At 36.7% G+C, this 12,480-nt stretch overlaps 1 protein-coding gene across 1 annotated transcript in view; it reads right to left on the reverse strand.

Moving 5' to 3' along the window:
• Window positions 1-1,488: 1,488 nt before the first annotated feature.
• The window catches only part of LOC149571571 (phosphoribosylaminoimidazole carboxylase, putative / AIR carboxylase), a 216,522-nt gene continuing 205,530 nt past the window's right edge, over window positions 1,489-12,480 (reverse strand). Inside the window, exons 12-16 of the mRNA XM_089813080.1 lie at window positions 6,202-6,299; window positions 5,949-6,066; window positions 5,718-5,812; window positions 2,254-2,360; window positions 1,489-2,163 (exon numbers count right to left, since the gene is read on the reverse strand). Of these exons, the coding sequence (XP_089669206.1) occupies window positions 2,073-2,163; window positions 2,254-2,360; window positions 5,718-5,812; window positions 5,949-6,066; window positions 6,202-6,299 (509 nt within the window). The 3' untranslated portion in view covers window positions 1,489-2,072. The remainder of the gene's footprint in view (window positions 2,164-2,253; window positions 2,361-5,717; window positions 5,813-5,948; window positions 6,067-6,201; window positions 6,300-12,480) is intronic.

Genomic DNA, 12,480 nt, shown 5'->3' on the forward strand with positions numbered 1-12,480 from the left:
CTCCCAAATCTGTAGTCTAGTGAGTACTTTATATCAATTATGTATAGTTGAATAAGGACCTAAAAATTGGTGGGGAAATAGTTTATGTTTTGAACAACTTTCATTCTTTCTAGAAAAAATTATCTTGTGATTAGAGGGGTCAAACAAACCAATTTCCAAAAATTGTCATGTTTATATGGTTTCCTGTCAGTCTTGCTACAGGAAGGTGGTAAAACTTCATTATGTGTATTTGTAAGCTAAGTGACCATGTATGGTCCGGAAATGTCTCATTTATCATTAAAAAGGTTTCTTGAGGTGTCATATTGTGTAGGTTGAATACCCAAATCAAGTTTAGGTTTGTATCTATTTGTTGGGAAGTATGCCCAGTTGGTATTAGACTGGTTCCAAGTTTTGTGTAAACCTTGTTCCCTACATGTCGTTGTTCAAGAATGAGAGCTTGGAGTTCTAGTAGTAAAAAGTTTAGTGTTTGTGGTTTATGCTTCTATGATCAAAATACATACATCAATTAGTATAACTCAATTAACTAGTCTTTCATGTTCTACCATAATATTGGATTCTTCATGAGCATAGTTTTATGCACACATTTACCTCTTTTGTGTTACTTTGATTTTATATTTCAGTTAATTCATTATTAGATTAAATGTACCCCACATTGTCTTGATCCCTTAGCTCATCGGCACACTAGTTTAAATGGGGTAGTGTAAGGTAGGTTTTCTCTTTGAAAGGTAGCAAATCCCTTACTCTACACACTTGTGTGATGAGTAATGCCTCTAGACCTTAATCGTAGGGAAACACATATCCATTTTAAATTTCTAACAAAAATGGATGTCTTATGAAATTTCATGTAATGGCACCAAAGTTAGCTAGCTCGACTACTAGTCCCTCTCATTTGGACCAATCTTTTAAATAAAAGTGAACGCATAGGTTAGTAAGCTTATAGCTCGTTTTAAAAGGCACAATATAAGGCACACTTCAATTTTTACATTTCTAAGAAAAATGAGGGTCTTACGAAATTCCATGTAATGGGTAGATTTTTGAAGTTAGCTAGCTCCACTATTGATCCCTCTCATCTACAACAATCTTTTAAATAAAAGGAAGACATAGTTTAGAAAGCCTACAGCTTGTTTGAAAAGGCACAAAAAAGGCACCATCTAGGACACCATTTTTCAGGTTTATAAATGTATTTGACAAAAGATGTTTCTTTTGGGAAAATCTGCAAGCACTTGCCAATATATATAAACCTTTAATCTTTTAAACAAAAGCGAAGAAGTTTTTATTAGGCCTACAAGTTTCAAAAAAGACTTGAATTATATATATATAATTGTTTAATAGAGAAAGCAAATCAATGGGCAAGGCAATATACCTCACAAAATAACTCTGCAAGCTGATATATCATGTATACAACTAGATTTTCATCTTGGCCACTGAAGAATTTATTTCTCAGTGTACAGTTATTTTTTGGATTTATAAATGTAACAAACAAAAGAATTTATTTTGAAAAAAAAATGCAAATGCTTGCCATTATATATATTAAAAATTTTTTAATAGAGAAAGCAAATCAATGGGCAAGGCAATATACCTCACAAAATAACCCCGCAAGCTGATATATCATGTATACGACTAGATTTTCATCTTGGCCACAGCCAAAAGCAGTTTGAAGGTTCTTAATTTCGCTATTTAACTATAATAAATAAAAAATGTAATGAAAGAAGAGAGCACAACTTTTATCTATGGTTTGTTGTAAATTTTGACGTTTTGATTGAGAGACAGCTTGTTCGGAGTAAAATGATAATGTGCAGATTTTCAACCAAGAGGTGTGGTAGTTAAGAGCACCCATGCAAAAGAACTCTGTGTCAGACTCACACTCTCAATATATGCCAAATAAATATGTACTTCTAGCATTTCCCCTCAACTGTCTCGCTGCTTGTAGGTTCAGAAGAAAGAATCAACTCCGTAATGCACAAGCCATATTATGGTCCATTTCTTGCTCACTTGGAACATATAGAGATCTTTGTCAGGGGAGGCTTTTCATCATCAGCGGCAGAACACACAATCCATAAGTGTACCGAATGCTAATCAAGATAAGCTTCCCATCCAATAGTTTCTAACCTCTCCGCCTTCTTTCTAACTGTTTCTTTCATTTCAATCTGGTATTTACTTAATCTGAAAGGAAATGTGTACATCAAATGGTGAATATGATCTCAATTACACCTTTGTATTAGCTATTCAAAGGAAGATAGAAGAGATGCTTACCTTTCGTGGAGGATGGCATCTATGGTAGCCAACATCCTTACTGCAAACAAAGCAGCATTTGTTGCATTTTGAATTGCAAAAGTACCAACTGGAATACCTTTAGGCATCTGTAAGTTTGCATGAATGTAAGAACAGGACATACAGGTGACCATTCCAGAAAAACAATGCATTATGGTTTGCAATATATGGACTAATGATTTTTACATCTTCAAATCACAAATAATCAAAAACTGTAACTGCTTGGTTTTCATTCAAACAATCAATTATACAAAGCATAAAATACCAGAACTAGACTGTTTACCCTCTCATGATAGGAACTGCCTTCGAAAGATTGAATACCAAAGCAGAGACACAATAACTTCAAACTCATTATCATGGTTTGAATTTTGAAGGACATTGGGAAAGGAAAGAGGGTAAGTTCTGGCGGGGCTAAAATACATAAATTTAATATATCTGTTTCATGTCTTGTGCTACTACCATTTCTAGGGAGAATAATGTAACCATATCTCGAGAACTGGATGAGACAAAGGGAAAGAAAGGAAAATTGCAGCAGCTGATTTCTCAAGATCTGAGAGCACCTTTTTCGCAGTGAAAATTGAGCACCCTTGGAGGTTCTGCTAGATGAAGCAAATTTTGAAAGTTATGATTTGCATATAAAATGAAGTTGAGCAACAATGAGACTCGAAACATATTTATTTTCATAGCAATGATGAAAGCACTGAGCAGCATTGCAATCAAGCACAAGATTCTTCATTGAAAATGATGTAACATAAGCATCCTTGATGTCTTAGCATCAACAATGATTTACTTCTAGGATCTATGCAAATTCCAGTGTATGCATTATGTTAATTATATCCATATTATCATTAGTGGCATGTTGAATGAATTATTGAATAAAGATAGCTATGGTTTTTGAAGGTTTTTTTTCTTTTTCTCTGGCAGCAGTCAGGTCAGATACATCACCACATTAGGGTAATATTGGGATGTACATGAGAATAAACAAATTCCAGTTTACCTTTAATGCCCTCTTATGTTTTATTTTTTCTTTTTAAAATTTTACCTGGTTAGGCTCAATGCAAACACACCCACCTAATGTTTTATGCATTCCAATTACTAAACTCACCAATACATATCAAGGTTACCAGGAGACAGGGAGACTTCGAGGTCACCAATACTGGTACTGGTACCAGCATGACTATGTTTCAAAAATAGGAGATTGGGGTACTTGGAGGTGGCAATTTTTTTAGTAGTTTAAAGTGTCTTAACACAAAATAGTAAAACTGTAAAACTAAAAGACTAAAGTAAATAATAATAGTAATGTCACATTAATATACATTCAAATAGTTCAAAACTCACATTACATATCTCATAGTCATATCTGATTTCTGAATATCACATATGATCATCATCATATCAGATTAATAATCGCTGAGATTATCATTACATATTCAAATTTTAAATTCACAAATATATAGTTTAATGTTAAATTGCTAATACACAATCAAAAAACTTAGAACTATAAACAAAAATTAGAAATCTATCAAGTATCTAGTATGATGATGGTACTATCATCTACTCCACAAGGTCATCATCCACAAATTTTCAAGTTTCAACAAATTTTCACAAATGTTCATCATCAGTAGTAGGGTTGGGAATTAAAAAAAAAATAATGATATTTATAAAATAAAATATTTTTAATGATCTCTAATTTGGTTGGAATTTGGGATTATGGAATAAAAATGAAAAAAGTTTGTAAAGTTTTTTTGAGTTATTAAATAAATTTTAATAAAATATTAAAATGACTCAAATGATTAAATCATTTGATTGTCATTGGTTTTGCATTAAAAAACATTGCAATGAGGGCAAAAATGCATAAAATCCAGCATAACACTAGTACTAGAGTACATTAGGATAGTGGGACACTAGGACAAGTTTTCGGGATAGGGAGAAAATGGGCCTCATTTTCGGGAAGGCCAGGGGACGGCGACAAGGGGAGGATGAGGCAAGGAGGGTTTTTGTATGGAATACATATAGGACTTGAAATGCTAGTTATAAAATAATGTTTCAGTAGAACATACCAAATTAAAATACTTGAATATAGCAAAATCACAACATGAACTAGAACCATTGAACTTTCAACATAGTAACATATTACATACCCAATAGTAACATTCAAAAATCAAAATTCAAATAGATATTCAAGTACCCATCCCAGCGGCAGCATGGTTGCAAAAATGGTGGCGGTGGGGCTACATGCAAGGATGTCTCGGGGACAAGTACTTCAAGGTTTGGGAGGGGGTGCGAGTCCCCATGTTACACTGATAAAATCATTTAATATTATAATTTATTTTTATTTTTTATTAGGAGACTCTGGGAGACTTCACTTTTTTGGATTTGAAGACTTGAAACCTTCAAAAGACTTCATAATGAAGTCTCCAACCTTTTATGAGATCTCCAGAGATGCAAGAAGACTCCCAAGGTAGGGGGAGATGTGTCCCCCATAACACTGCTACATGTGCTAGCTGAACCTTTTCATTATTCAATAGATGGTATGTTCCATGAATATCAATAGCTAGAGTCCTGGCACGCTTTGATGTAGCTCTTTTTAGGTTTGGTAGCATCAACAAAGGATATGACATGCAATGGGAATATGGTAATTGAACAGGTGAGATAGCTGCACTGCAGTATCTACACGATTCTTCATAAATTTCCTGGATGATTTATATTAGGGGGGACCCATTCAAGCTAAAAGGGCAAGGTTTGAAAACCACCAAGTCACTTTTTCAGTCATCCAGGTTACTGGTTTGAATGACTGAGATGCCCACGGGGCATTAATGTTTTGATAGTTGATAATATGATATATTGCATGAATGAAAATAGTTATATTTGAAGGTTATGTTTTCAGTACGTAATTGTTAGATGGATTAACACTATTCAAGTGAACGGATAAGTTTACCTATACAATTGATTCACTAAATCCAGAAGCTCGTGTATCAAATCTTTTAGGTATGTTTTTCTTTGGTGCCACACAGGCCACATAGCATCAGCTCAATGAATATGAAAGATTATAAGAGATTCTTAAAATAGATGATTTGGTACACAAAAGAAAATTTGCATTTCAAACACCTGATCAATTGATAGTAAGGAGTCCATTCCATCCAACAACGACCCTCCTCGGCATCAATGCTTTGATTGTTGGTACATTGCATGAATGGCAATAAGCAGATTTGAAGGTTATATTTTCGCAGTTCAATTGTTCGGTGGGTACACTATTCAACTGAAGAGATTATTTTTTCTATACTGTTAAATCCAGAAACTCAAATTTCAGAAGTTAAAACCATTTTGGTATGTTGTACTTTAGCACTACTCAGGCTCCATAGCATCAACTCAATGAATATGATTTTTTTTAAGCTCTGAAAATAAAAAACTTGGGTTTATGAAAGATGAATTAGCATTTCAAACACCTGAACAATTGATAGTAGGGAGTCCATTCCATCCAGTGATGAACCTTTGACTGGGACACCAAGAACAGGAAGTGTAGTCATCGAAGCTATCATACCTGCACTATAAGTTAATTGTTTCATTGTTTCATTAATAAAGGCTTAAGAACCCCTCAAATATTTTGCTTAAATTCAGAGATCTGTACCAAGAATAGCTTGTTACATTATTATTTCATTCATTAGAGGTTCACTCACCAGGCAAGTGTGCTGCTCCACCTGCACCTGCAATAATGACTTTGATTCCTCTTCCATGGGCCTCTTTAGCATATTCTACCATTCTATCAGGTGTTCGATGAGCAGATACAATGGTTATCTGGAACACAACCAGAATTCAAATATCTTATCAAAATGTGTGGTCCCAAATACTGTTGCTTTCCATCACTTAAGCATTTCTTAAAATTATTCTTCAGGAAATCATGTGCAACTCTGATAGGCCTCACAAACCAACCTCATATGAAACATTGAATAATTTGAGAATTTCTGCAGCAGCTTTCATGACTGGCAGATCAGAATCTGAGCCCATTATAATACCCACTTCTGGGCTAGCTGTAAGAAATAGACATAAGGAAGATATCTTATAACAATAGTGTATGTATGTAATGAGGCAAATCGTAGAACGAAAATTAGACAGAAAACAGTAACGCAGAAGAAAAGAGATAGTTGAACTACGAAGTAAACTGGGACAGACCTCAAAAAGCACTGATTAAATAATAAATAGTCAGTTGGCAAAACTGCGAGCATATGTCATGATTACGCAAATATGAGAACTCAAGTCAGCAAATAAGGAAATTTAAACACCATGTATGGATATATTTAATATTTATTATGGATGCATGTATCCTTTGTGGTTAGGTTAAATTTGTTGCTTTAGGTTTCTCATGGAATATGTTTAAACCAGAATGTTGTGCTCTAATCCATTAATTTTATGACAATCAGTCATCTGGTTGCTTCATGAAATTACTACCAAAATTTCATAGACAACAAAAATCAAGACATGCGATGCAACAAATAGTCGCCTCATAAATCCAACATCTGGAAATAGAAGATTTGAATGCATATACATCCCCATGAGGTTTGATTTTCAACTTTTAGCAGAATCAATGCTTAAATATCTCCTACTTATCAATTACTGTTTTTGCCAAAATCCATATATTGCATTGTTCACTATAACAATATGAATGTTAGTAGAAAAAAAAACACCTAATTATGAGCACAATGTATTAGATCAAATTGGCTAAATCAGTCATTTGTGACTATCAGTCATTTGGCTGCTTGAATGAATAACTACCAAAATTTCATAGATGACATAAATCAAGTGTAATAACCCCAACAGGTTATAACTTCTTCAAACACCAAAAATCTTTATACTTCAGTTGTTTGACATTTCGTCAAACACTTTGCAAGCAAGCTCTGATACCACTGAAATGACCCTTACTATAAAGGTCACTAAAAGAACCAATGCTAAACTGAGACAATTCGTCAAACACCTGTCTTGTAGTCTGAACTGCACTATGGAAAGATAATGTCCTATGAAATTTGTCAAAACTGGGCATGTACTGAATACTACTGCTGGAGGTAATTTCCTGATTATAGGGAATTGTTTACAGAACTAACAACCTATTGATAAATGATGGCCAAACGTACTACACTAACTGAGACAAATTCACAAACAGTTGGCGAGAAATGTAAAGGTATAGCTGTAAACTTAAAAATTTGCCATAACGCTAAATACTGGAAACATCTATTATTTAAATCATTCTACACCTTCATATGTCTGATTATTACAATGAATGATTACCCAATTATGCCCTTGGCCTAATCTCAAAATCGATATGCAAACAATTTTAACATAAGAACCTGAAAATGTCAGCACTGCCCAATTACTGAGGAAATTCTAAAAAAAACCGAGCAGACCTGTACATGAATACTCCAGTCAATATTTTAGTTCCCAACTGGAATAGGCCTGTGTGATTCTTTTTGTAAAATTCGCAACCTTCAAACAGTGCCTAATCTGATATGAACTGAGTCCGCCTAGTGTCAAGGAAGACAATGCCCTAAGTCGCATGAAATTTGGATCAACTATGAAGATTGGGTTGCTCCAGCACAATTCTGTTCCTCTTAAACTCCAGACTGAGTGCTAAGTCCCTAAGATTCAATGCTGATGAGATGGACTGAATAATGGTCGGATTGAGACCTCTGATCTGTTCCTGGTCTGCCCCTCTACAACCTGCCCACACTGCCGCTCCTGTATGGCTTTATGCAATTTTTAATATAAATTGTAAACTTCAAACGTAGTGCCAAATCTGGTGTGGACTGAGCCGCCTGGGTTCAAGGAAGACAATACAATAGATCGCATGTAATTCCGACCAGGCATGAGGGATTTATAACCATAAATATGCTTCCAGCTTCCTTTTGAATTTCTCCAGTTCTGCAATAATTTGTGTAGATGGCAATTAATTCCACTCTAGCTAATCCTCCAATGATCAATGATGCAAGAACCTCAAAATTGGCCTTAGGCCACAGATTTCTGCCCTGATGAAGTGACTGTAATATCACCTCCAATTTGCAATAATTCAGGTGATATTCCACACCCTCAAAATTGCTTATCAATGGGAGTTTTCGTTCCCAAATATAATTTGAGAATTTGCAGACCAAATGACTACAAATTGCTCTAACAAAAATAGAAGTTGAATCCACAAAACCGCTTGTTTAAATGGATGCCCCCTGCCCTCTATTTATTCACCTTCCTAAGAAGTCACTAGGAACTTCTAGAAGCATCTTTTATAAAATCTTATTATAATGCACTTTATTATTAAATAACTTTATAAAATTAAAAGTGCATTCTCAATTCAAAATTAGAACATGTAGGCCCCACTTACTGGATGTAGGCTCATACAATCATCTGGTCAACAGGATGACTCTCTCTCTCCAAAATCATTTGCCTACGAGAGTTAATGATAGGCAAATCTACTATGGGAATCATGTCGCTAGAAAGGGGACATGACAGTCCGCCCTTCCTGAAATTGCTTGTCCCCAAGCAATGGCTGAACAATTAATCAATCAATCCACCTGAATCCCAAATGTAGTCATGAACTATACTACTATCAATTAACACAGGCTCCTACAATATCCTCTACAATATAACCAAGAGGAATCCATAATCAAACTGACAATTACATCTCAACCAAACTCCAAAACCACAACTGCCACAGTCAGAAACCCAAGAGACACCAACTCTTAGAACATCAGAACCCAAGTAAAGTGGACAACTCAAACTGCCAACACAGTAAATACCATCAACGCATCCCACTGGCCTATATGGAATGTACAATCCAACTCTGCAACAATGGTGAACACTCCCGAATGAAACTGTACCAAGTATGGAGAATCCACACACTGTACAACTCCTGCAGTCAACACAACTCTGTAGATCAACAACCACTATCTCATAGCATAACTCCCATGCACCGTTGATGGCGAAAAAACGTCACAAGATAAACAGCAAGAAATGGAACCCAAACCAAATCTGCCTGCCATCAACTCCTCAACACAAGGATCAAATGCTAACTGATGTACATACCCTGCAGTATAATGCTGATAAAAAGAACCAACCTCAGTCAACAGCTCACCATGAACAAGTGATACAACCCACTGTGACTGATCACCAACTAAGTCAGGAAATGTCATAGCCAAAGGAGTAGAATCAATAACAACAACCGCTGAAGCATCACTCCCAAACTCCTGCTCTAAGTCATGTATTATCAAGCTGTCAACCGCAAAACCTATCGCCATGTCATGCCCATCACAACTCTCATCTCGAGGCGTCAAACCGTCCCATAACTGATGATAAGCACTAAGAACCAAAGTACATCTCTGTATCATCATTTCCTCAACATGGTCATCAAAGGTAAATTGATGAGCATACCTTACAGTGTAATGCCGATAGAATGCGCCAATCTCAGTCAGTGGCTCAAACTGCAATCCAGATGAAACTAACTGCAATCGATCATTAACCATGTTGGAACTAACTACTACCTCCGAAGATATCACCAAGGGAGTAGTATTACTAGCAGGAACCATGCCAACTGCCGGCTCACCATCATCACACATGATCTTTGATACAACATCTCTAGTCTCCGTGCCATCAATACTAGAGGCCACCACCATGTCAAGCATATCACAACAATCTGCTGCAGCACCCAACTCAACTGAACCCGACTCTAGTGGGAACTAACCCGATATGCCAATGTTAGTATCAAGGATGGATGCATCCCCATCTCCACTGTCTTTGACAATCTCGACCATGGACATCCTCGGATCACCAGACACCACAGCTTGTGACTATACAGAATCTAGTAAAGACTGTAGTCGCTCTAACTCCATGGTCACCTTAGCCAAATGAAACTGTGACTGCTCGAAAGCCAACTGTGTACTCTCAAGAATCTCAGAAGTCACCTCGAGTTGCTGAGTAAACTCACTCACCTCATCTTCCTTGGCCACTAACGCACCATATGCTGTACTCCCCCACTCAATAAGAAAATCTGTGTCGGCTACCAACTGCATATAATTCTGTATCAGAATCCGGATAGCCTCCCATAAAGAGTGGAACTCTGTCAAAGAAAGATAACTGCCTCCTAGCTCATCACTAGTAGGAGAACCCCATCCATAAACTGCTAACAACTGACGAGCAGCATCGAAATGTTGGCGAGCTATAGCAATGTCTCGCTCACTAACCCTCAACTGACTAGACACATGATGGCACTGGCTAGACTGTCTCCTGCAAACCTCCTCTGACACACTATCTAAGGGAGTATCCTCAAAGTTACTGGTCTCTAGAGTATTACCAACCATATCCTGCGAATCAACTCCAAAGCTCATGTCAACATACGGAGTATCAAAATCTGTAGCACTGCTGTCCAACTCCTCTGTACCAAAAGGAACTGCCAAGGAAACTAAGTCTTCAAAATTGCCCACTGCATCCTCCTGGATATCATCAATGCCAATATGATCCTGGGACTCATCTGTACACACTGCAAAATATGAAAGATCATCAACACATTCCAGCAAGAATGATCGACTGGATATATGAACAAAGCCCAACACCGGTGTATAAAAACTAATACCAACATCGGACGAGCTGCTGGCACAAGAAAAGACAACACCGTGTAATCTGCTAATCAAATCCATGATAGCACCCAAACAATCACTGTTACCAAAAAGTGTTAAAGATCTCCAGTCAACTGAATCCCAAACGCCAATATAACAATCTCAAGTCCATATCCGTAAACTAGAATCAGTTGGTAACTCAAGCAAACTCCTCACCTAAGTAATATGACCAATACCAACTAATTCCACATATCTGTCTGACATTGTCCCTGTATCCTGGATGTGAATGCAAGATGAATTCACAACATTATCATTGACCACATATGATTTACGTGCCGCAGAAAGCTGAGTATCAGGAGTGCAAGATGAAACTAAACTCAACTCCATGCCATGCTTATCCCCATGTCTCTCCCAGTCCTGTAATGCCAATGGAGTATTCACCAAAGAAGCTCGAGTGTCCTCAAGCTCGCGAGAAAGCCTGTCAACTTCCTCCTCCTTCCTCCTCAAGGCATCTGAATAGTCTCCGACAAAGCTAAGAAGATGGTCACGATTTGATAGAAGATGTAAATAACTCAACTTCATCATTCTCATTCCTTCCCTAATCGCCTATAAGTCAACACAAGAAGAACCTGTTGTGACTCATTTCTGTCTCTCCTGTAGTTGAATCATCCAAATGTGATTCTCAATCAATCCATGCATCCTGTCATGATGAGATAAAGCCGCGACAATATCCTTGTCCCTTGTCTTCAGTTGGCTTGCCAAACCAAGTGAAGAGCTACTAGCCTCTATCTCATGTGAAGAAGCATCCAACTGTGCCTGATACTCATTTTTTGCAAAGTCCCTCAAAATTGCTTATCAATGGGAGTTTTCGTTCCCAAAGATAATTTGAGAATTTGCAGACCAAATGATTACAAATTGCTCCAACAAAAATAGAAGTTGAATCCACAAAACCGCTTGTTTAAATGGATGCCTCCCGCCCTCTATTTATTCACCTTCCTAAGAAGTCGCTAGGAACTTCTAGAAGCATCTTTTATAAAATCTTATTATAATGCACTTTATTATTAAATAACTTTATAAAATTAAAAGTGCATTCTCAATTCAAAATTAGAACATGTAGGCCCCACTTACTGGATGTAAGCTCAAATACAATCATCTGGTCAACAGGATGACTCTCTCTCTCCAAAATCATTTGCCTACGAGAGTTAATGATAGGCAAATCTACTGTGGGAATCATGTCGCTAAAAAGGGGACATGACATCAAGACATGAGATGCAACAACTAGTCACCCCATTTATCTAACATCTGGAAATGGAATGTTTGAATGCATATACATGTCCTACATGCCCATGAGGTTTGATTTTCAGCAACTTCTTACAGAATTAATGCTTAAATTACTGTTCCTTAGCCAAAGTCCATATGTTGCATGATTCACTATAACAATACAAAAGTTAGTTAGTATAGATGGACACTTAAGCAAGAACACAATATTTACCCTAGCCCCAATCGAGAGAAAACACCAACATGGAAATGAAGTACCTCATGGTTTTTTGTATAGAGGTCAATGAGTTCATTCCAAGCAGAAAGAAAATAATGAGATATCCAATGTACATCCTATAAGAAT

The sequence above is a fragment of the Cupressus sempervirens genome, chromosome 2, assembly GCF_028749045.1.
Source record: "Cupressus sempervirens isolate cs-2001-9-10 chromosome 2, ASM2874904v1, whole genome shotgun sequence".
Taxonomy (NCBI): Eukaryota; Viridiplantae; Streptophyta; class Pinopsida; order Cupressales; family Cupressaceae; genus Cupressus; species Cupressus sempervirens.